The following is a 26447-nucleotide window of genomic DNA, read 5'->3' as shown; positions in this document are numbered from 1 at the left end:
TCATATGGTTTTAAGATTTTTGCCATGATTATCCATGTATTGGTTTCGAGGTCCCTGGAAATGTCTCTCCAGCTCTTATAATGCACCAGCGGTTTCGAGGTCGAGCCCATGACGACCAACGCTTGATCGGAAAGCATGTGGGCGGCAACGCAGACGATTTCACCGCGGACCCACGACTAAAATTCAGGCCACACATCATTCGCCATGTATTCCCCTCGTAAGCCAACAAATCTCTGTCGCGAAGGCAATGCAACAACTCCAAATGCCTCTGCCCGTGTTTATCAAAATCTGTCTGAAGAAATTGACTCTCTAGAGAAGGAATGTCTCCCTGACAAAACTCCAAAATTCGTTGCAGGTTCTCCTAGGTTCGTCTGGGACAAACCTACGGGACAAATCCGGAACCCTGGCTGCATCCCCGCCCACACCGGACCAGTATCCGCACCTGATACGGATCGACTTGAACCGGCAAGATTACAGGGACGAACTGTTAACATGGGTAGAGTTCCTAATGAAGAATGAGCAGGGAAAGGTGAAGAGAATATTGAAGATCAATACATAGAATGGCCATTGTTAGGAGTCAAGCCTGTCTGATGGAATCAGATCCCTGAACTAATCCGAGGATATTGAAGAAAATGGAAATGGAAATCAGCTATCAACTGCTCACAGAGCATGGATATAAATTGATTGGTAAGCATCAATTAAATAGCTCCAGGATAGGTAAGTTAGAGTTTTCTTCCTGATAAGTCTGTTGATACCAAGAATATTATCAACATCAGAAACAGGAACAGAAAAAGCTATTTTGGAATGACATTCGATGTTCATTGGTATATCTATGACTAATATCCCTTGGTCACATTTTTTTTATTTCATGTGACTACAGTGTTGTATCCTAATTTTAGGGGTTAGAAGAAAACTTCACTAATACGCTTCATATTTTTATTTGCTCAAATAGATAGGCAATTCAAATTTGGTATAACCTTACAGTTGCAATCTGCTATATATAGATGCAATTACAGAAGATTTTAATTCCACAGCAATTTCAAGTATATGGTTACATGTATAGCCATGTTTTCACAAGCTGTTGATGCCACATACATCCTTATTGTATGAGATGCAGAAAATCAAAACATTACTGCTTCAACCCCATTGATTATTTTTCATAGGCAATGTCAAAGGGGTTCTACAAAAGTGCACATGGTTGAGAATAATGTTTTATTCTATGTTTTTATGTACTTTACAATGACAAAACTATCAAGGCAACAATGCTTACTAATGAATCAGTCTATCCAAGCTTCTGTATTCCTGCATCACTTTTGGAACCCACTGGTTGCAGATGGATTATTTCAATAATAATCCAGTAATGATTGAAATCTACTTCAGAAATTGGAAGTTTGCTCATGCTTGCATTATAATCCAGACATCTTAGTCTGTTGTTTTTACTGTTTAGGCTCTGTATTGTTTGAAATCACAATGTCCATATGTACGACCATTTCTTTTCTCTGTCCATGGATTTCACCAATTTCTCACAAATTTTCATGTCTACAAGCAGTCATGATTCGGTGTAATGCAGCTATCACATCATCATGTTAAATTGAGTAATTTTAGAACTTGAAACCAAATACTTGTGAATTTGAGTCCATGCCCAAAAACCAAGCCAGGGCTTTAGTAGGAACTCACTTTTGAAGGACTTTGTACCATACCAGTGGGAATAAGACATGTAAGGTGCATATAGAACCACAACAATAGAATTCAAAACCAAATAATTGTGCATTTGAATCCATACAAACTGACAAAACTGTGGCCTTAAGAAAGGGACCCGTGTTTTAAATTTAGATGTTGCCTTTATTTTGGAATGTGATCGTGTAACCACCCAGTAATGGTTTTGGGGAAGAAAGCGTTTAACATGAGGTAGCACCTTCTGGAGTCTCAAGTAGTAAAAGTGACATTGATGGCACCTCTTGTGGAAAGGATGGGGCAGCCAGTAAAGGAGGAATTGACCAGGACTTGAATGGAAGATCATTTTTTTTTTTGTTGATCTTGGCATCTTAGATAATCCATCATCAATGTGGTTGAGGCAGTTCTCTTTGGAAATAGGTAGCTTTAGTAGTCGCACTCAATTTTCCTATGTTAAACTAAGAAACATACTCTCTGATTTTAGCTACCTGCTTACTCACAAGAAAGAATTTCAAAAACTGGGAACTAAATGTCATGTCCCCTTTTCTGGACTGAAATAAAATAATGCTATATTAAGCTAGGCCCAATAATTTCCAATTAAAAGGGACATCTTATTGATAATATCATTATAAAAACTATTTTTTAAATATTAATAATAAAAGATAAAATGAAATTATTTGTAAATGCTTTTTATAAAAAACATTTTTTCAAATGATTGAGGACAAAAATAAAAAGTATCTTTAAATATTAGGATCCAATTTTTTGAAAAAGGCAACTATAAAGAAGTGTTGGTTTCTCATTTGATCATCATTCAAGTTATCCTTTGTGCATCCAAATTTCAGATTTCTATAGTTTGTCAACTTTGTTTAGTCTAGGGCATCCAAGAACAAAAACCCTTGGTTTGTTAATTAATTAAAACCCTAGCTTACCACATTGGATGATTCCACCATGGAATCACAATTTTGTTGATTTGTTAATGATTTGAAAACATTTTTCAGTTTGCTACAATGCTGCTACAGTGTTTGTTCCTAGATTTTGGACATTTCAGAGAAGATTCCAGAAATAGGGCAATTTTTATTTGCCAGCAAATAATGTTATTTTGTTGCCATATTATATTTTGAGGGATCTTACATCAATATTCACATTTTTGTCAATTTAATCATTGGATCTACTAACCCTAGGTGAGCACCATTCTGATGGTAGTTTTAGCACAACCAACTCTAAAAAACTGATAGATCACTTACTCCTCTTGAAAAGCAAGGAATTATGCTCCAAGGTTCCCTTTTAGTTGGGTCTTGACCATGTGGGATAGCTAAGTAGTCTATTTGATTTGTTTACAAGGTGGCCATTTGAGTTCAATTTAGATCAAGCTGGGATAATAATAATATTCAATTAAGATACTCAAATCTGTTCTTCCATGTATCATTGAAACTCCTCTAACACAGATTTGTAAATGTTTCTTCATGCATGCAAAAATCGCTTAATCACTTGATTAAAAGAAAGATCAAAACATAATTAAAATAGGTTAAGATAAAACCGAGCAAAAAAAAAACAGGTTGAGATAAAACTTAAATTAAATGGACATTGGTAAATTCCATTCCATTTGCCAGATCTAAATGGTTAGGAGGAATCAAGAAACCAATATTGTAATGATCAATATTTCACGCAATCACATACAATACCAATGCAACAGTTTGAGAAAATATAGCATATGGTTTTTTAAGTTGCATGCAATCAAATCACCATATTTCATGCATAGATTTGAGACACAACATTATGTAAAAAGCACATTAAATCATAGATCTCACCAAGTTGTTCAATTTGGACAAATGAAATAAACATGCCATCACCAAGATCAGAATATCATTTGCAAATAGAGGCAATGATCCTTTGATTCCAAAATTTAGCAAAATCACAAAATTTCAGTAGTCTTCACTCTGAAAGTGTATAAGTTTGTTGTAAAGAAAATGATTTCTAACCATTCAAAGAGTCTCTAAAGGAGATATAAATAATAACTTTGATGTCCAAAATTTGTGGATCTAAGAAAAGTCTAATTGAATCCTAACTGCGGCAACTAGATCTAAACTAAGAGTGACTACCAGTTACAAGCTCAATGGGCTTCAGCACCACTTTTTGAAAATATCGACTTTTAAAGTTGATTTATTACAAATTTAAAAGAATAAATCATTAAATAACTTAAAATTGACATCCATCTACTAAATCATCACACTAGGTTTGAGTTTGGGAAGTACATCGAAAAAGATTGATGGGTTCATTCAAGTCGTTCACATTCGGGCCCTTATGATATTTTTGCTTTATTTATTGGAAAAAGGTTGACTTTTCTATCTTCTCTTACAACTCTTCAAACTTAGCCAGCTCATCCTAGAACCTTTGGATAGCAACTTTGTTCTTTATCATCTTGTTGATTGCTTCCTTAGACACCGATTCATGTAATGAGTCTATGAACCCTTGGATTATCTTTACTAGTGACCTCACAAGTGAAGATGTTTCCCATAATGTTCAGCCATACTAGGAGGCTTGATTTTCCTACCCTGATTTGCTGAGGGGGGGAAGGAGCTAGAACTTCCCAATTATGGTTATGGTTGATAACTAGTTATGTAAGGTGATAAAAATTCACAAATAGCAACTGTAAAACTAGTAGGCAGTGAGAGCATTGGAGAAATTCAATTTATCTTGATTCTTCTTAAGTATCTTTATTCTCAACTGACTCACCCTAAACCATTCTTTGGGCTTATCGTAATCTTCATCAACCTTAGTTTCCATTTGGTGGGCCAAACTAGCCTCATTGCTGATGTTGTGATAGGTTCTTATTGCTTTCTTGATTATCCTATTGACAAGGGCCTGCAGATTCTCTCTTTGTTCTGCAACTATTGGGAGAAGGCCTTTTGGGTCTAGATGTTGAGCATCCTTATTCAATGCTGCCATTAATATCAAGGCCGGTATAGTAGAGTCAATTGGTCCTACCAAATGATTGATGTAGGATGTTAACCGTCCTTCTTGAGCCTTGATCTCCTCTATGATAGTTTCATCCTTCATCCACTTCAAAATGGTAGAGACAGCTAATTGAAGAGACTATATCTTTTCTTAATTGTTTTGGACTCCCAAGTTTATTAGTTGTAAAGAATAACCCTCAGGCATCATTTGTGCTTTCGGTTTATCTACCATGGGGATGGCAACATGTTTTATTCTGTTTTCTTGTTGATCCATTGTTATGGTGGATAATCTTCTCGCACTCTTCTTTTTTCTTGGTTGGGCTTTAAATACTTCCTCTAGAACAGAAACATATGTCCTCGCTCTTTTTTGTACTATATGGTTGAGCCATGTTGAGAGGCTTGATGTTCCTGCTTGTGATTGCTAAGGAGGGGAAGGAGTTAGAATTTTAGGCCTAGTAGTGCCTTGAGAACTCTCAACTATTTCTTCTTCATGCCTTTCTGCTTCAAGCCCCAAGCTCTCAAGATTCTCCACATTTTCTCCTAGAGCGATCCCCTCAGTTTGCTCAACATTATCCACTGGTTGAGTTCCTTGTTTTGTATGTGGGGGTGAAGGCATAGGAACTTCATGTGGAGGATTAGGGACATGAGGTGGAGATGAAGTGGAGGAGTAAAAGATTGAGTTGGGAGTGGCAAATCCTCAATAGGAGGAGCAAGTTGCCTTGGAGGAGGTGGAATTGGTGGAGATGGAGGAAGTGAAAATGGAGGAGGTGAGGGAGTAGGAACCTCTCTTGAAGGAAGAAGAAGAGGTTGTTGAGGCACACCATTAGTATGGAGAGGTGATTGTCTTAGGGGTTGCGAAGATGGTGTTGGAAGGGGGGACTCATGAGGTGGAGATGAAGATGGGAATTGAGAGGGAGAGGGAGATTTCTCTAGATGAGGATCTTGGGAATGCATTCTCTTCCTTCTCCTGAGAGGAACTTATTCTTCCTCTTCACTTGTTTCTGTATACCTGAAATGAGGGTTAGCCAATAAACAACATAGACAAGCAAATACACCAATGAAACATAACAAAACAAAGATCTAAATGACAAAACAAGTTAATCATCCATCTCCTAAGATTGTTCAATTGTTCTCTATCTCCAAGGATCCTTCAAATCAAGGTGGCTCTTAGCTTGGATGAGCACTTGATCTCTAGGATGACTACCTAAAGAATGAGGGATATATGATCAAAGATCTAAATGCAAAGCAACTAAGATCTTAGCATGATATTGATACGAAATTAGCTATGATATGGTGCAAGATGATGAGATTAGTATGAGATTTAAGCTAGCATGAAGATGATACTAAGATGATCTATTACTAACATGATATGCTATGATATGCTAGACATGAATTATTCTAATATTATAATGCTACTAAATTATCTAATTGCTATTATCAAAGAGAGGCTAAAATGCTTGATGAAATGAGACTATAACTTAGATGCATGAAGACTTGGATATCAATAATGAAGGAAATGAAGCCTATTTATAGAAGAAATGGGTCATTGGAGGGTTAAGATTGAGTAATCTTAACAAGGGTTAGGATTGAATGATCAATCATTGTGAGATTTTCAACCCAATCCTATGTTGACAAGTGTCACCATGAGGAGGTTTGAGAGATGTAAGAGGTGTTAAATGCCTGAGAAGACATGGTGGTTATCTTAGGAGGTAAGGTTAGGGTTGAGTCAGTGGATAAAGCTTTTATCCAAAGGATAAACTCTTGTGCAAGGGTTAATAGGATAACTAGGGTCAAAGCAATGAGTGCTTGAAGAGACCCATGGGTTAGATAAGGGTTAAGTTAGAGAGAAAGTCTCTAACCAAGGGTTGAGGTTGAGTTAACCATTAATGGTTATGAAGACTTTAAGGGTTAACTTGTTGGAGACACAAGGCCTTTAATGATTTATGAAGACTTTGGAGGATTTTTGAGAAGTGACCATTTCTTAAGGAATGTGTAAACGTTTAAGGGGGGGGGGGGGGGAATTAGGCTAATAGGAAGTGATTAGAAGAATCTAGAAGGGTTTAGGCATGCGAGTGGATTTGTTAGGAGAATGCAAGTGGGAGGATATTAGGATTTTTAATTAAAATAAAATGATTTATTTCAATTAATGGGTGCAACTTGCATTTGTAGGGAAATACAAGTGGGAGGTTAATTTATAAATAAATATTGATTTATTTGTATCAGAAAATGAATTTAATTAAATGTAAATTCAATTAAATGTGGAAAGGGGATTTAATCAAATAAATAGGATTTATTCAATTTATAGAAGAAAGGAGACATTAATTAAATCTAAGATTTGATTTAATGGTTGGATAAATGATAATTAAACAAATAAAATTCATTTAATTAAGTGGACATTAATAGGTGTTTACAGTTTCTATGATAATCCTTTTCCCTACCTGCTTTCTCTTAGTGACAATTGCGTTGGTTGTTGTTTAGCCTTTTTCTGTTTTCACTACAACACTAAAAGATTCCCCAATTTTCCTTACTTGTTGTTCTTTTGCCTTGGGGTGTGGTAGCTCCAACATTTGGAATGGTGCTTCCAATTGTTGTCTTGACCTAGCCACCACATTTACTACTATGTTGTGCATAGAGGAGTCTTTTGGAAATGAACAATCTACATTGTGTATGGATCAATAAAAAACTCTTAGCATATTATAGGATGGATGCAACACCTCCCCATCATCCTTTATGTCTTTTGTAATTGGGATTTTTCCCAAGCGACATGCCCTCCTCAAATCTATAGATAATTTGCAGTAGTCCTAAATCTTGAGCTCATATTCATATATATAGTTGGCCCAATGATCTTTCAAGGTAGGTGCATCTTTGTAATAAGCCCCTCTAACTAGGCTAATCTTCCCAATGGGATAAAATTTATTCCTTATATCACCGTACAGGTCCATAGTCAATGGAGCCATCTCAACTTTGGTTATCTTAGCCGTTTGCATGTTTGCACAAGAGTATACTCCAATCCTGATAGAGAGGAGTATCAACACTTGTTTGTCAACTATCATCTTGTGGAATTTTGCTACTTGCCTACAAAGTTCTAATAAAATTAGCTTGTCACTTTGGTACTGTTGTGACGTTTTCACACATTGCCCCATTGCAAATGGGGACCCCCACTTTTTGCTTTCTAGCGTAGTTGTTTTAGCTGGTTGTCTAGCTTGGCAGTAGTTTCTTTAGTTATTAATCTTTTGCTATTGAGAGATGCAATGCCTTTGATTGTCAGGAAGTGATCAAGTCAAGCAGTATAGCAGCAGTCAGGTCTTCCTTCAAACTAGTTTGAGGTCTCAGCTCTAGGTGGTCAAGTGATATGAGCAAACCAAGTGATAGATAGAGGTCAAGGTGATCACTGAGTGATGCTTGAGAATGCACGTTCTGGTCGAGCCAAGGTATGAATCTCAAGTGTGATAAGCAGTCAAGTGAGCAAGTGGATATCTTCAAGATAGGATGAGGAAGTGAGGATTGACCAAACCTTGGTGATGATGGAAGAGAACAAATACACCAAGTCAACCCAACAAACAAGTTACCCAACACTTGGTGAAATCAACATAGGCAAGGAAGTGGTCAATTCAAGGTGGAGGTAAGGAATTCTTCCTTTGCACCTCCAAATCCATGACCTAGGTGGAAATTTTCCTTGACATGCTAAACTTGTTTGGAGCAAATTGAAGGATGATTAACATCACATTGAAGGTTATGTGAATTGATCAGTTAAGTGCTTGAAGGCAGCAAGGTTGGTGAAGGAGGAAAAGAGGAAACATTGCTCATTCACATCTTTAACTTTGAAAATGAAGATCAAGTAAAGGAATAAGTTTAATGAGGGATGAAAGGATTAATAAGATCAATAACTTGGAGAAGTCATCTTCACTTCCACTTCACCTTGAAATCTATAGACTTCAACTTCATGCTGAAATCCACAGACTTCCACTTCATGGTCAAAAGACCAGTCTTCCTTGCAAAACTTCTACCTGGTCCCCAAGAGCCTGGCCATCCAACTCAGCCTTACACTTGCTGGTCAAAAGCCTGGCCATCCTAAGAAAACTCCCTTGCCTCCCAAAAAGCCCGGCCATTCTTAGCATCATTCCCTTGTACCCCAAAATCCCCAGCCTAGGTGTTGCAATAATGAATGAAAACACTGCTGTCTTAATGTCCTGATGAGGATAAAGTTGCCTTGATGAATCGGATAAGGAGATCTTGATTCTGAAAGAAAATAACAAAGATGCATCCATGGCATGAGATTATCCTTGTCAAAATCCACGGCCATCTTGGAGGACTTCCTCCACCCCTTCGATCCACGGCCATCTTGGAAGACTTCCTCCACCCCTTCAAATCCATGGACTTCCCAGCAGAGTTTCCACTTCCACCTCAAATCCCTGGCCAGGCCTAAGCATCTTCCACCTCACCCTCAAATCCACGGACTTGATGACATACTTCCGTTCCACCTTGAAATCCACAGCCAGGAAGTATTCCTTCCTTTGCATGCTCAAGTCCATGGAAGTCTTCAGCAGGTTCTTCCTTAGGTTGCTAAGATCCACAACAGTCTTGGTGTAGTGCAGCAAGCTTGAAATCACTTGGTGGAAACATCAATCAAATCTCTAAGAGGTGAAGTCTCAGACTGAAAGCATGAGCAATCAAACTTCAAAATATCAATGAATCAAACCTTGAAATCTGAAAATCAGAAGTCAAACAAACGAAATTCATTTCCAGATTTAAAGAATGACATTGTTTTCTTTTGTATCTTGATCAAAGTGTGTTTTCTTTTTCGGGTTTTGAAGCAAGGGTGGAAGGCTTCATCAGCGTGTAAAAGGATACAAGGAGGCGACAAAGGAAGAATAAAGACTCGTGATCACAAAATGCAGATCAATATCATGAAAGAGCAAGCATAAGAGATGAAAGTGTTGAAAGAAGGAATTTTATAACTATCTAGAATTTCCTCCAGAAATCCAAGAATCGTTGCCAATACAACAGGAGAGTAATCCAAGATGAAGGCTTCAAGTCAAGGAATTCAGATCTAATGCAAGGTGAAAAGCGTCATCAAAGAGGATGAAATCGTGCAAGTGTGATCAAGGAATGATAGTTAGAAGAGCTAATTAAAGTTAGATGCTTGATTACAAGGATGATGCAATTTGGGAATATCTCTCACCATCATCACATTCATCATAGAGCAATTGAAAATGTTGAGTATCAAGAGATATTGCTCAACCACAAATGCTTGTGATGATTTACAAGGTGTAAGCTGAGGTGGCGATAACTCATCTCCATTCATCAATCAAAGTCAACATGTCTAAGTTCAGCGAACCTAGCTCATTCAAAGGTGGAGCAAGTGGCACATGTCACTTTATCAAATATTGTTTATCCTACCTAACTTCATCTCTCATTGTTCACCATTCAAAGAAGTACATGTGTCCCATTTATTGTAATTTTATCATTGGTCAAGCATTAAATGTTATGTAATGGGTGTAACAAACCCTAATTAGGGTTTCTTTCAATCTTGGCTATTGATTTGGATTTTATCTAGGCCATTCAATTGTATTGAGAGCACTATAAAAGGCTTGCTCTTCTCATTTGTAAAGGTTAATAGCAGCTTAATAGTTTATAGCATATAGTTAGAAGTAGAGTAGGAGGAGAAAGCAGAATTTGTTGCCAAGCTTGTAAATAAACATCCTTTTCATTGAAGATATGGTGGAATGTGTTGTTTCCTCGACATATTGCATGATTTCTTGTTGTATCCTCATCTAAGATTAAGTTCATCGATTGTGATGGAGTAATGTGTGGATTTTGATAATGCCTTGGTTCATACTATTTGTGGTTGGATGATTTTCAATTGTAGTGCATAGTTAGCCTGAACATTAAAATGTGCTAAGTTCAATTGTGGATATGTTTGTTCAAGTTGCGCCAATGAATTAGGTATTTGGATAAATGATTCATGATATGAAAACCTTTCAATTCCCTTGCAAGATTGCACCGGTTTTGTCTAGTTGTTGGCAACATGGCGAAGCAAAGCTCGATTTAAGGAATGTCTATCCTAGCATGATCCACTTCTATCATTTATCTTAGGAGTAGATTAGATTTTTTTGAACCCTCAATCCTTTTTATCTTTTTCAAGTCAATTAGATCTCGAGTTCCAGCCGAATTCAAGCAAGAGTTCATGCAAAATGTAAGTCCCCTTTGTGATTCCAACAATATCACATCAACCATTGAGCTTATCCATGCATCAAGACCTAACATTTGGAACCTTGGAGTCACCTCATATGATCACAAAGTTTAGCGTAAGAGGAGATTTTGTTCAAGAGAGGATAAGATACCTTGGTATTTTATTCTATTTATGAAGTGCATCAAAACACATCAGCAAGTACCAAGGAAGTTTATATGGTGCTTTGTGAAAGCCAACCACCCTAATGTACGTGAATGTCTCGAATTGGATATGCTGATTGCCCCAATTCTTCAACTTGGAGGTTGCCTCCATGGATGTCCTTTTGGCAAAATCATTTTCCAACCCTCTTATGACAACAAAAACAAAAGCAACATTCACCATGCAATAGCTTTTCTAACTCTCTTTCAGCTCCAATTGTGGGTAGTGGTGATATACTTTTGTTTCTCCCATTTGGAGGGAGCTCACTCTCTTCAATCTTGGGAAAGTGGCTTGGAAAGCCAACAAATATACCAAATATGCAGTCATGTATAACTTAGTGCTCTTGAACATATCATTAGTTGATGATGCACATTATCACTAATGATGGTAGCCCAATCAATCTTATTTCTAGCAGCTATTTTCAATATGAAATAGCACATCCATGGATGAAAGGTTTTTTGTTACGTCCCATTTTTCATCACCCTTTTTAACTATGTCATTTTACTATGCATTTTATTGTGAACCCTTAAACTTGAATATTCAGTCATTCAGATGTGATGTTTAGTCACTCTATAAGGTAGATTTAATCTGCGAAATGGTGGAATAATGTTCTAATATCTATGTTTATGGAAATGTAATACCATGTTGTATGTTTTAGATAGATTATATGGATGTGATTATACTTATGATATTAGAGTAACTACATTTTTGGGTAATCAAGTGGAATGCAGGAAAAATGTTTTCCCCTCCAATGATGAGAGGGAGAGTATCACCTGAGTGAGGGCAGTCGATCCAAGAGAACAGCCTTGGTTATCAAGAGATCGAGAATGCTCACACACTTATGCATTGATAGTTGTTCTCTCTATTTGCAAGTAGTCTTGTGTTTAAATCAGGGTGAAATTAGCTGTTAATAATGTTAAAGAACTGCATTTACTGAGAATTAATATTGAAGCACTTCAATTGAAGATTCATGGAAATGTTAAAAATCCGGAGTAAATGGGACTTCACTGCTCGCATGATGGGAGAAAGGAATGCGGAGGAAGTGGTGCAGTGGAAGCCATGCAAAGAATGATGGAAAACGAAGGGAATCACAAAGAGATTTAGGGAGGAAAACAGGAGAAAAGAAGGGGGAGGGGGAGGAGAAGAAGCATGGGAGAGAGAGAGAGAGAGAGAGAGAGAGAGGGAGGGGGGGGTGGGACTCGGCATTGTGAAAAGTTCTACAATTTCGTGGTATGTAAAACTCTTCAGAGATTATTTTTGTGCTCAAAAGATTTCATGATTTTGGGTGTTATAACCTCCAAGCTCTTAATAAAAATGAACTAGATTATTGTGCTCTGCATTCTGTGTTTGGTTTTGATTAAAATGAAGTGGTTGATACGACCTCATGTTTCTAAACTCTGGCCCCCTTTGTACCTATTGAACTTAAACCCTAGTTGCTACATAGGAAAGGAAACAATGAAAACCAACAGCCCAAGGGGAACAAGCACAAAGAAACACACAAGAAATAAGGACCAAGAGACCAAAAAGAAGGAAGCCTCCATTTTGGTTAGCTAAAATGAGGTGTGAGTGCATGGCACAACACAGTGAACACACCACACTTGGAGATAAAATCAGTCATTTTAGCATTGGATCAGCCAACCCTAGCTGAGTCCTGCTCTTGGAGGAACAAAATTTGTAATTTTTAGCATTGGATCAGTCAGTTTTTGCTACACCTAGCTGATTCCCATCTTTGGAGGGAAAAAATCAGTCAGTTGTGCATTGGATCAGCCACATCAGCTTCTAATTACCATTGGATCAACCACATCAGCCTCTGGTTTACCTTGCTTCTTTCATCAACATCAACAAATAGCAGTTAGGAGTCATTTCTAGGAGACTACAATCAGATTCAGACACATTGCATATGTTTCCAAAAAGGATCAGCAATAAGTAGTAGCTGTTATCAGCAAGTTTTGGTGTTTCCAGAATTCCCGCACATCATTCCAGCCTTGGATCAGTCAAGCACACCATTGTTTTAGCCTTGTGACTGCTGCAAACACTGTTCCAGCCATTATATACTTTGCAACAGCAGAGTCTGTACATCAGCATTATAAATTTCAGAAGTTAAATTCGGAGGGTTTAATGTTATTGAAATTGAGTATTTTTATCATAATATGATTTAAGATTTGTTGATATCAGCAAATAAGGGTTTGAAATTTATGATCAGATTGTGTACTTGCTGTTTGGTGTTAATTTCTTCTCAAGAAAAACCAGAAAATACAAATGAAATTGCTTGTATCCTAGGGTTGTTCAATTGGGGACATTACAATAGCCGTGATGGACATTCATCTTTCATGCTAGTAGGCATGCACCTAAACAGGATGGTGGGGCTTCCATGTGTCCATTGTTTGCTATCTTGTGGATCCTCTGGAGGATGAAACCCCTCCTTGGACACCCTTGGTGCTCATCCTCTCCAATGGACCAATCTTTTGGTGTAGTGGTATATCATAGTGGTATTAGAGCAGAGGTCTTGAGGTCAAAACCTGAAGAGCGTGGTGGACAGCCCCAATGGACATAACTCCATCATGCCAACAAGTGTGCACCCAATCTAGATGGTGGGGTCTCTACGTGTCCATTATGTTCTACCTCATGGATCCTCTAGAGGACAAAACCCCTCCCTTCACACCCTTGGTGCTCATCCTCACCACTAGGCCAATCTTTTGGTGTAGTGGCACATCACACTAAATGATCATCAAGGATATCCATAGACTCTTTAAGAAGTTCTAAGACAATTGTGTGTATAAGATGCCTAAAAACACCATGTTGGAAGTGGTACATGAATAAAGGGGCAGTCTTGCAGCTTGCTAATAGTTTCGAACTTGGGCTTAGAGCTAGCCTTCAAACAATTATTTATGAGTTTCAAATATATTTCAATGACTAAAGGTTAGACATGTGGGAGGTCATTCATTTAATGGCTCTAATCAGTGTTACTTAACGCCAATTCTTTCCCTTATTCTCTTCAGTCCACCTTCATCTACTTCTATCAACCCCATGTCCTCTATGTATCACCATAGACTGCTCATGCATGACTGGTCGGTGGGTGATGGAATCCCCACTGTGAAGGGGCATGGCCCTTGCCATTGTTCCCACTTTGGATTTCCCTCTTTGCAGTGACCACTAAATTTGGGAAGCTTTTGGTTAAACTAGCTCTCTCGTTGGCATTTTCTGGTTAAGACGGAGGATATATATCATCTGAGTGCTTTTGAGTAAAGTGCATTTTGGGAAAGTCGCTTGCTTCCCTGCCTTTTTCTTCCAGTTCGTAATCTACCTTTTTGTGTTTCTGTTTTCCTCTGGAAGAAAGTGCGGTCTTTCTTTTTATCTGCAAACTGTTCTTGTTTCTGTTTCTTGTTAGCATTTCTCTTTCCTATGGCAGGTGAAAATGTCTCTATGTTTTCAAAGAACCATAAGGGACCAGTCCCTCCTATATGACCTTCTGTTGCTGGTCATCACCCGCTTAAAGCTTCCACAACACACCTGTGAATAATGATGTCAAATGACAAAGGCTCAATCCTTAGGGCCAATTGCAAATTTGAATGGATTCTTGCTAGTCCAACACCGACGTCAATGGTAAGAATGCAATTAAAATCATGGAGAGTTGAGACCTTTGGCTTGGTGAAGGAGTTTTAAGGGCCATGTGATAACCAGAATCCCTCTTGTTCTCAAAAATATTTTGGCATTGCTTGTAGTTGTAACTTGTAATAAACCATAGGCTATATTTTTATGTAATTTGGTGGCATTTGAAAATGTCAAAATTCAAAATTTGTCAAAATGGGCATTGGGAACTTGTGGACCCTGCATATGTTACATCCCGTTTTACATGAATTCTTTTATTTTGCTTTAAAGATATATATTGCTAACATTTTCAGTTGATGTGAACATCAGAGAGATGAAATTATTGGCATGAATATATATTTTGATGTTGACAATAATGTTTTATTTAATTTAAGGAATCTTGGAAGGCTGAGATTTTCCCTAACTACCTTTTCGTGTCTAAGTGGTTGCAGGAAAAACTAACACCCTCGGAAGGGAGGGAGAGTATCATCAAGAAGAGGGATGTAGACCTTGGAAGAGGACGAAATTGCCATTGAGTCTTGTACCTAGAGATAAGTTAATGTCAAAATATTTATATAAGGAATGAGCTAAATTCAATTGATTCTCTCTGGTTATGGGGAGAAATAGGTACCACAGCTCAAATATATATATCAAATCAAGAATTAAATGTCGGAAGAAAGTTTATTCTCGACTGTCCTAGCTGTGCTTGTTATTCATGTTGTAGTTGGCGGAGTTGGGCCTTACTTCCACCTTTCGTAGTACTGCTTCCAAGATTGTAAGTTACTTATGATATCGTCAGTTATCGATATGGAATCGTGCTTAAGGAGACAGCCTCATGATTTTTCCTCAAAAGAACTCATTTTTACTGTTTTATTCACTGTGCAGTTACCATAAGCTATCATCATTCATTATCTCTTATTTAGAGCGGTTGAATCAGACATTTGCTCCCAGATGAGCCAGATTAATCTTCTGGTAATCTTCTTGAGTCAATCTCTAAGATGGAGTGTGTTTGAGATTATCTAAAAGCTAACAACAAAATGTGCATCAAGGACACATATTCTATAGGATTATTTCACTCATAAGAATTGTAGGCTAGCAAAAGCATGGGCTTGAAAGTTTTTTAAATGGCCTCATTGCTCATCCTATACAATATAGTCTAGGAACACACTAAAATCAAACACATGCAGTTGGGAGACTCTAAACAACTCAAGAATCAATTGAGTTTAGCTCATTCCTGTGGTACCTAGTTCCCCATAACCAGCAGGGGGAATTTAGTATCAACCATAGCTAAAACTTATACAGATATCGGATCCCCATGGGCATGAGGAATTATTAAGCATAAGCTAGTATGTTGGTTGGAACATCAGCAAAAGTCTCACGTGTGATGTACTTAATTTGAAATGACTTGCTGCTGATTACCAAACAACCGTATGCTGCATTGCTGAACTGTCAAGGGAGAAATATAATAGCAGTTCTTGAAATGGGTTTGATTAAAAACAATGTATGATTTTAAAATAAAGGAGAATAAAACAGTTACAGCATGCTGTTATGCTAAACTATCATAGCTGTTCTTGATACGGGTATCATTGAAAATACTGAATTGATTATATCAAAAGCTAAATCGTCAAACTACAACTGGCTGTTATGCTAAAATGTCTTAGGCACAAATCTAATGGTAGTTATAAATGTTGGCACCATTGAAATTACTGAATTATTTTAAAAAACAACAGCATGGTTTATGCTTCACCGCCAGAGGGGCAAACATAATGGCTGGTCTTTGTGCGGGTGAGATCAAATGACGAATTCTTCCAAATAAAAATGAATTGATTCATCTAAGTACATCAGACTATCATGCAAAACTGTAAGGGAATTTAAAGTGAACTGTACCTTGCAGGAAATTTCAAGTCAATAAAAACCTGAATCATTAAAATATAGAACATTGTAATAATTAACTGCTGGGACAAGTATAATGGCAGTTCTCGAAGTGGATGTGATCAAAACCCTGAAAAATCGATTAATCTACCTGTTGATCAATCTAAGAAGAAAAAGTGCCAATAGTGGCTGTTGGTTGTAATTAGGGCTGGCGGATTCCAATTGCCTTGGGCAACATTGGAATCCGCCTCCTTCATATAGGGCCTGGCCCAATACCTTTCGGCTCACCTAAAAGGCTTCCACGCTTCACCCAAACCCACTCGCCTCCTTGATAGGGCCAACCCTATCTCACTTCACCTAAAAGGAATTAAAATAAATAAATATCTAAATGCAAAGAAGGCCGACATAATTAAGAAGCAATATGACTCCTATAAATGTGGCATATACTTCTCAATATCTTTATTCAGTTTTAATGCACATGCAAAATATATTCGGTGAAGGCGAAATTCATAGAAGGGCAGTTGGCAACAGCGAACTCCACTAGAAGGTAGCAGATCTCGAAATAGGAGGCAGCGAACTTCACCAGATGGCAGCAGATCTCTAATAGGAGACAACGAACCTATTTAGCAGCAGATTTCAAATTGAAGTCAGCGAACCCTTGAAGGACTCCATTGAAGGACTGTAATCTACTTGGAAAGGTGCTGCTACCCTTGCTACACTCAGAAAATTCCGATGAGGAGGACTGCAAATCATAACCTTCATTAGCAAACTAATTGTGAAGACTTCTATCTCTTCTTCCTTGTGGCTGCAACCTCTATGCTCCAGATAAGTGTGTAATGTTCAGTTCATAATCATAATCAGATCTGAGGATCCTTTGGCTGGGTTTTTCCTCCTAGGATGTTTTCCCAGGGTAACTGTGTTTTGTCCTTGTGCATTTCATTTTCTTATTATGCTTAAGTCTGGAAAACTATAAATTAATTAATCTAGTTTAAACTAATTCTGATTTTTCTGAGTTATATTCAATCTGAAAGTACTAAAATTAACATGGTATCAGAGCTAATTGGTTAGATCAATTTTCAGATTTAAAATTCAGTACACTTTTATTTTCAGATTGCTGTAGCTTTTGCAGATCAGGTCAATGGGGCTGAAAGTTGAAGATAGGCTTGATGGGAATCTAAATTTTACTGTATGGAAAGTTCGAATCAAGTTGGCTCTTGAGGAAGAAGATCTTCTCCAATTCATAGAAGCGAAAGAGCTAATTGAGCCTTCGGATGCAGCTGAGTTGAAACAATTCAAAAGGGATGCTATCAAGGCTAGGAAGATTCTCATTGATTCAGTCAAAGACCACCTCGTCACCTCTATTGCATCATTCACCACTGCAAGGGAAATGTTCAGCCATCTACAAGGTACATATGAAGTTAACAATCTTAGTAGGGCAATTACATTAAGACAACAACTACTTAATATCAAAATGGCTAAAGAAGATTCTGTTATTTCCTACTTCATGAAAATTTCAGAACTAAAGAATCAGCTAGGTTTAATTGGCCATAACATGGAAGACAAAGACCTTGTCATGATTGCCCTTAATGGTCTACCTCACTCATGGGAGTCATTTATCCAAACCATAAGTGGTCGGTCTGAGTTACCTACACTTGATCGCCTTAAGAATGATTGCATCCAAGAAGAGTCTCGCCTCATCACAAGGAGTCAATCCAAGAGCCCCCATGTAGATGATCATCACATGCTTGCAGCTCAATGCAAGAAAAGGGGAAATTGGAAGCAACCTTATCCTAAAAGAAATAGGGAATCCAGATCTTTTAGTTCCCAACACCCTTGGAAGAAATCAAGAGATACTTCGCGTGTGCGATGTTTTAGATGTGACAAATTCGGTCACTATGCTAAGGAATGTCAGTTTAACCTTAACCAAAGTGAAACAAACCTAAATGAAGTCTCAGAACAAAATGATGACTTCTTATTCATCTCCGCTCTATCTAGCAGTGTTCCCTCAGATAGCAATACATGGTTGATTGACAGTGGTGCCTCCAGACACATCACAGGTTACTGTGATCATCTTTCAGGCCTAGTAGAAAAAGGTACCAGCCTTCACGTGGTAATTGGTGATGACGCTCGTTATTCGGTAAGAGGTTCTGGCTCTACTTCTCTAAAATTAGATTCTGGTATTTCCTTGCATCTCAGTGATACATTGTTTGTTCCTGGAATTAAAAGAAACCTAATTTCCATTTCTGCTCTAGACGATAAAGGTTATCAAATTGCATTTTCTGAAGGAAAAGTTCTTGCTTGGTCTAAGAAAGATAGTTTTAAATCTGCTCGTATAATTGGCCATAGATATGATAGTCTTTATAAGCTCTCTACTAACCCTATTCAAGCCCTCATTAATGAGGCTCCGGAATCCTGTGAGTTATGGCATAGAAGACTTGGACATCTACATTATCAAGCCCTTCCATCCCTTGAAAGGTTAGTTAAAAGGTATGCCTAAACTCAGTCAAATTCATGATAACACTTGTAAAGGTTGTGCTATTGGTAAGAATGTTAAAAGTCCATTTCATAAAAGTGAAAATAGAGCTAAAGACAAACTAGAACTTGTTCACTCTGATTTATGTGGTCCTATGTCTATAGCATCTCCTAGTGGATTCTTTTATTATGTAATCTTCATAGATAATTTCTCTAGGAAAACTTGGATCTACTTCTTGAAATATAAAGAATCTGATAAAGTCTTAAGTAAATTTAAGGAGTTTAAAGCATTAACTGAAAACTTCTCTAGTAAAAGAATCAAATGTTTAAGATCTGACAATGGAGGTGAGTACACCTCCAGTAGCTTTCATGATTTTTGTGTTGAGTCAGAAATTAAGAGGGAGTTTTGTGTTCCATACAATCCTCAACAAAATGGTGTTGCTGAAAGAAAGAATAGGACCATTGTAGAGGTTGCAAAAGCTATGATCCACGATCAAGACTTGCAGACCCTTCTATGGGCTGAGGCTTCTAGAACAACAGTATATATCCAGAACAGATGTTCTTACCGTGCTCTAAAGAACATGACCCTGGAAGAAGCCTTCACAGGATCCAAATCAGACATTAGTCACCTCAGAATCTTTGGAAGTCCCGTCTATGTTCATGTGCCCAAGGAAAAGCGATCAAAGTTGGAACCCTCCGGAAAGAAAGGCATGCTAGTCGGATATAGTGAATCCTCCAAGGCATTCAGGATTTACATCCCAGGTCAAAGGTACGTTGAGGTAAGTAGGGATGTTAAATTTGAAGAAGACATTGCTTTTAAGAAATCGAAAGGTTCTTGTGTTATTGATGAATCTAATGATAATCAAAATATAAACGTTGATACTAACCCTGAGATTCAGAGGGAGCAAGTTGAACCTCCACCTCAAGATGATCATGATGATCCTCCAGAACCCATGAATCCCACTGATATTTCTAGTGACATTGTCGTTACCAAAAAGAGGTCACTTTGGGTAAGAAACACCATTCAAGAAGCTGAAAGATTTGCTGCTCCAAGTGGCACCTTCCGTGAAACTAAGAGACCTCAGGTATTTTCCAACTACGTTTCTTTAATGTGTAATCTCATTGAAACTGAACCTTGCAATGTTGAAGAAGCCTTAAGTCATCATGCCTGGAAGCTTGCTATGGATGAAGAATATCAGTCAATCATCAAGAATGATGTGTGGGACCTTGTGCCCAGACCCAAAGGTAAATCTATTGTTTCCTCTAAATGGTTATTTAAAATTAAACATAATGCTGATGGCAATATTGAAAAATATAAGGCTAGATTTGTAGCGCGTGGTTTTTCCCAAAAGGAAGGCATAGACTATGAAGAGACTTTTGCTCCTGTTGCTAGATATACTTCCATTAGAACAATAATTGCTATTGCTGCTTCTAAGGGTTGGAAACTACATCAGATGGATGTTAAGACTGCCTTTCTCAATGGTGTCATTGAGGAAGAAGTCTATATTGAGCAACCTGAGGGATATGAGATTCGGGATAGATTAACCCATGTGTGCAGGTTAAAGAAAGCTCTGTATGGTCTTAAACAAGCTCCTCGTGCTTGGTATGAAAAGAATTGATAAATATTTGCTAAGTCTAGGCTTTTGTAAAAATGATGCTGACCCTAACATTTACTTTAAAGTAGCCAATGATGAAATGCTAATTCTAGTTCTTTATGTGGATGACTTATTTTTTACTGGTAAAGATGAACTTATTATTAGATGCAAGAAAGAACTAGCTTCAGAATTTGAAATGAAAGATTTAGGTCTAATGCATTATTTCTTAGGTCTAGAAGTATGGCAAAGATGTAACGAAATCTTTCTAAGTCAAGGGAAGTATACTATTGACATTTTGAAAAGATTTAGAATGATGGATTGTAAACCAATGTCTACTCCTATGGAATCTAACTTAAAGAAGTTAAGTGTTTCTGCAGCTAACTCTGAATTTGCAGATCCATCCGAGTACCGACAGTTGATTGGATCACTGATGTATCTAGTTAACACTAGACCAGACATATGTTTTGCTGTAAATGCTCTCAGCCAGTTCATGAGCTTGCCCAAGCATGTTCACCTTGTTGCAGCCAAGCATATCCTAAGATACTTGTGGGGCACAGTTGGTTTTGGGCTGAAGTATCCACTTAACACTCCAATAACCTTGGAAGGTTATTCTGATGCAGACTAGGCTGGAAGCATCAAAGACAGGAAAAGCACCTCTGGTATTTGTTTTAGCTTGGGTTCTGTAGTGATCTCTTGGGCTTGCAGAAAACAATCCTTAGTGGCATTGAGTACTGCTGAAGCTGAGTATATTGCAGCAAGTGTAGCATCCAGAGAAGCAGTGTGGCTTCGTAAGCTTCTTGTTGGGCTGTTTGGTCAACCATGGGATCCTACAGTTATTCACTGTGATAATCAGAGTTGTATTAAAATGTCTATCAATCCAGTGTTTCATGACAGGTCAAAACATGTGGAAACCCATTATCATTTTATTCGGGACATGGTGCAAAGAGGTGCTATTCAGCTGAAGTATGTCAGCGCTGATGAGCAAGTTGCAAATATTCTTACCAAGCCTCTATCCAAAGTGAAGTTTGTGTACTTCAGGGATAGACTTGGTATTGTGGAAAATGAAACTCCGATTGAGAGGGAGTCTCAATTTCAATGATACTTTGTATTGTATAAAACCACCCTCTGCGGGCAATGTAAGGTGGTATTGTAAACTTCTCAGGGAGAAGTATAATTCTTAACCATCCTCTGCAGGCAATGTAAGATGGTATTGTAAATGTTAACCACCCTCTGCGGGCAATGTAAGGTGGTATTGTAAACTTCTCAAGGAGAAGTATAATTCTTAACCATCCTCTGCGGGCAATGTAAGATGGTATTGTAAATGTTAACCACCCTCTACGGGCAATGTAAGGTGGTATTGTAAACTTCTCAGGGAGAAGTGTAATTGTTAAACCATCCTCTGCGGGCAATGTAAGATGGTATTGTAACCTTTGACCATCCTCTGCGGGCAATGTAAGATGGTAGAAAAAGATCCTCTCCACCCTCTGTGAGCAATACAAGGTGGATCCAATCTATGCTTGTGTGCAAGTTGGAAGATTATGATTATGATTCTATTCCCTAATTAAGAGGGAGTGTTGGTTGTAATTAGGGCTGGCGGATTCCAATTGCCTTGGGCAACATTGGAATCTGCCTCCTTCATATAGGGCCTGGCCCAATACCTTTCGGCTCACCTAAAAGGCTTCCACGCTTCACCCAAACCCACTCGCCTCCTTGATAGGGCCGACCCTATCTCACTTCACCTAAAGGAATTAAAATAAATAAATATCTAAATGCAAAGAAGGCCGACATAATTAAGAAGCTATATGACTCCTATAAATGTGGCATATACTTCTCAATATCTTTATTCAGTTTTAATGCACATGCAAAATATATTCGGTGAAGGCGAAATTCATAGAAGGGCAGTTGGCAACAACGAACTCCACTAGAAGGTAGCAGATCTCGAAATAGGAGGCAACGAACTTCACCAGATGGCAGCAGATCTCTAATAGGAGACAACGAACCTATTTAGCAGCAGATTTCAAATTGAAGTCAGCGAACCTTTGAAGGACTCCATTGAAGGACTGTAATCTACTTGGAAAGGTGCTGCTACCCTTGCTACACAGAAAATTCCGATGAGGAGGACTGCAAATCATAACCTTCATTAGCAAACTAATTGTGTAGACTTCTATCTCTTCTTCCTTGTGACTGCAACTTCTATGCTCCAGATAAGTGTGTAATGTTCAGTTCATAATCATAATCAGATCTGAGGATCTTTTGGCTGGGTTTTTCCTCCTAGGAGGTTTTCCCAGGGTAACTGTGTTTTGTCCTTGTGCATTTCATTTTCTTATTATACTTAAGCCTGGAAAACTATAAATTAATTAACCTAGTTTAAACTAATTCTGATTTTCCTGAGTTTTATTCAATCTGAAAGTACTAAAATTAATAGTGGCATGTTGTGATGGTTAAGTTGTTGTGTTGTTGTTCTTGCCATCAAGGTTCAAATCCCACTGGTTCATAGCTCCGAGTTAAAAGCATTTACCCCTTAAAAAAGAAAAAATCTAAGAAGAAAAAGCAGAGAACTGATTAACCGCTAAAAGTCTCCCAAGACTCATTCCCCCGAGCATAAGTTCCCTACATTGAACTGAGACAAAGAACAGAGAAACCTGAATAAACATCAACTGCAGCAACCGGCAGTCAACCACCATATTCTTCAATGGCAAACGCTACAAAACTTTACAGAATGGCAACATGTACATATCAATTGTATATATATGCAAATATATGCTGTATACATGCGAATTGATGCAGAATCAGAATGCACTGTTGACTGTATTTATTAATTAATTTAAAATCAGAAAACAACTGCAATACAACTGTTTCTTATTTTTGTTTAATTAAAAAATACAGTAAACAGAGCACTCTAACACATGGTGTTAAGCACGAGTTTTCTAATATGGACTATGTCAACGCGATGATTTAGTTTGGCGTTGCGGTTCCCACCTGTGAAAGAATTATTTTCCAAACAAATTCAACATAGGGGAAAGGAGCGAGTAGTGGACATCGCATATCTTAAGCTCCTAAACGGTTCATCCGATTTCGACAATTATTTTTAGTTCTCTCCATATGCGACTTAACTGCTTAAAGCTATTGTTTTGGCTTGTATGATGTACGCTGTGGAATTCGTTATGTGCACAAAGGTCAAAAAGTGGTCATTTCAAAGTGTGGTCCAATACATAATCACCTTTGCGCCAATAGTAGATAACTCAAAATAGCTAGTAGTAGTGGACAAATGCCCCAGTAGTTATGCACAAATATCCCAGTAGTGGTGCACAAATGCCCTAGTAACGGGCTAATTGTGGTAAAAAAAGCTAAAAAATTATCCACTATTGGTACATGTGATATTTATTAATGGACCTTCCGTTACCATTTTTTTTGGCTCCTACTATGTCTACTAACAGGGGTGAGGTTGACAAAAAGATGATGGTTATTGGTCCTATGTCCACTATTGGCTCCTTTCTTGTACAATATCATTTTTTTTTTGAAAAATTAAAGCTTATATTTCAATATAGTTCTTTAGTGATTTAAGTTAGTAGCTAGTTCAGAGTTTTCTCGTATGATGATTTGCGAAGTTAGAAAGAAATGTAATGTTTTATAAGTGTGTACGTAATTTTAATAATTAATAAAAAATAAGTTTATATATTTTTATTGTCGTATTATGAATTAGCCTATTTTGAAAATATTCGTGTCTATCATTTTTCAACTTGATATCAGAATATAAATCTTTTTTGTGTCTCTGAAATGTCATTCAAGGATACCTAACATTTATCTTGCGATATGTGAGGCAAAGGAGAATTCTATAAATAAAAAATAGAATGTAATACTTTCTTACTCCAAACACCTGAGAAGGAGGAAGCCACATGTGACAATAAAAACAAAAAAAGCTCATCTTCGTACATTATCCATTCTTTTAAAATTACTATCAGCATTAATCTTAAAGGGGAATTTTTGTTATCTCCCTGTAGTCTATGTTGTGGAATAAGATTTAAGATTGAAGTGAATGATTTAAAATCTAATGAAGGGTTATTGTTATCTCAGAGATTTTATTGTGGAATAAGATTAAAGATTAAAGTGAATGATTTAGAACAGTCATTAAAATTGAGTTCTAATTTTCATGGAAGGTAAAAGCTACAATATTTAATTTGCCCCAAATTTATGTTGTAAAAATTTTGGGTAGTAATTTTTTTAAATTAAATAATAAGTTCATCGTCGTTGATGATAGAACTGATTATAGATTTAAGATTCTTATTTATTGACAGTGCTAAGTTTTTTTTTTGTCAAAGTTGTTTTGATATTATGAATATAATAAGTTAAACAATTTGTAGTTGAAATTATAAAGAAATGTTTAACAATATTTATATATTTTCAGTTGAATTGACATCTTATTGCACTCTGAGTATTAAAAATATCTAGAAATCTTGATTGTGTTAATTGAATTTTCAGATTCTAGATACAATAAAATCATATCAAATCCTCTATACAAAATTTTCAATCTTGCATTGCCTTTTTGTCATACTCATTGTAACTTAGAATGTAGCGAAATAGGAATACCACTGATGTTTCTCTGTTCTTGCAAAGAAACAAGATTTCTGCTTCACCCTACTCTGTCACCTTCCTCAAAATCCTTCCATGGCTGACTATTAGAAAGGTCATAAATTCTGTGGGCATTCTTGGATGAATAACCCGATGATAACAACTATTCTCTATACAAGACTACTTCAGGTAATGAAATGTAATTTTCTTCATTATGTTTGTACAAGGGCCTGTGTAGACTTCATTCTCTTTCTCTGGAAGCTCTTTCTGTTGTTCCTTCTTCTTTCAGATGTGAATTTGTTTTAATTTTTCCTAAACATAAGTTTTCTTCGTTAACCTATTCTTTGTTCTTTGTTTCATGCATGTGTGGTGCAGGGGTTTGAAGTAGAAACAAGCTATTTTTTTAGATGTTAAACATGGCATTTACAATATAAAATAAAGCAAGAAGAACAAGACGGTGAAGATAAGAGAAGAAAGTTCACAAATGTAAATGATTTCACTAAGATATTTAATGGCTCATCTCATTGCATAGCTTATTTTACTATGCAATTAAAAAATGAAATATCAGTGAGAATGAAAGACTACACCTATTTATAATCAATAGTTTCTTGTTTTATTATATTACACATTTGTATTGATTAACAATTATTTTTGTCCTTTTTCCTTTTTCTGTGATTAATCATATAATCCATAGTACTGCATATATAAAGTAATTGTTGTCTTCTTTTATCTTATGACAAATTCATTACCATGTGAAATAATTATGAATAGTTTACAAATTTATTCAAAGATATGTAATTTTCACCTATATATGACTATAATCTAATGTAAGAAAGGGATTGATTCTTGATGTATCTTGATGAAGAGTTTGTGTGATTACTTATAAGAGCATTGACCTCCTTTATGATGAGCTTAGGAACTTAGTTTGTGTATAGTATCATCCCTCATTGCATTGTTGTGTCATTTTATCTCTTAAGGTGGATCCTAAGGAAGTACAAATGTTATTTCATCTTATTCTTTCTTTGGGCATATATTTCATATTGCTTGGTATACCATGACCTATATGATTTATTTATATTCCTTCCTTGAACCAATGAGTGACTATTATCAAGAACCACACCCCTAAATGTCAAATGAATTGTGTCTCACATTTTTTTCTCCAATAGTCAGTGTTCCCATCTAATAAAAAAGCTAACAAATCACAACACTTATGTTTTTGTAGTCTAAATAACCTTCTATTTATAGCTAAAAGTTATAATTAATATGAAAAATGTATAATTAAGATTCTACTCTCATTTTTTTTTTTATAATTTATGTGAATATATTCTCTTT

General features: G+C 36.9%; 1 protein-coding gene and 1 long non-coding RNA gene across 4 annotated transcripts; both read left to right on the top strand.

Annotated features, from left to right (window-relative positions):
- On the top strand, positions 1-21736 carry LOC131038408 (retrovirus-related Pol polyprotein from transposon TNT 1-94). Of its 3 annotated transcripts, XM_059216487.1 has the most exons (3): positions 1-687; positions 15060-15382; positions 15493-21736. In XM_059216487.1, the coding sequence occupies exon 3, from the start codon at positions 18969-18971 to the stop codon at positions 20568-20570; it is 1602 nt and encodes a 533-aa protein (XP_059072470.1). In that variant the 5' UTR covers positions 1-687; positions 15060-15382; positions 15493-18968; the 3' UTR covers positions 20571-21736. The 3 variants fall into 3 exon arrangements, with proteins under 3 accessions (XP_059072470.1, XP_059072469.1, XP_059072468.1); XM_059216486.1 differs by having other exon boundaries at positions 15051-21736; XM_059216485.1 differs by having other exon boundaries at positions 2-687; positions 15060-21736.
- A 3177-nt stretch (positions 21737-24913) lies between these two features.
- LOC131873703 (uncharacterized) lies at positions 24914-25739 on the top strand. The gene is made up of 2 exons (XR_009371620.1): positions 24914-25304; positions 25491-25739. It is a non-coding gene; the product is annotated as an uncharacterized LOC131873703 (long non-coding RNA).
- The last annotated feature ends 708 nt before the right edge of the window (positions 25740-26447 follow it).

The sequence above is a fragment of the Cryptomeria japonica genome, chromosome 2, assembly GCF_030272615.1.
Source record: "Cryptomeria japonica chromosome 2, Sugi_1.0, whole genome shotgun sequence".
Classification (NCBI taxonomy): Eukaryota; Viridiplantae; Streptophyta; class Pinopsida; order Cupressales; family Cupressaceae; genus Cryptomeria; species Cryptomeria japonica.
Note: the sequence above shows the minus strand (reverse complement) of the source record. Positions and strands in the feature narration are given on the sequence as shown.

Excerpts from the sequence above, each read along its gene's own strand:
- LOC131038408 (XM_059216487.1), top strand. The coding sequence starts at position 18,969 with ATGCCTAAACTCAGTCAAATTCATGATAACACTTGTAAAGGTTGTGCT.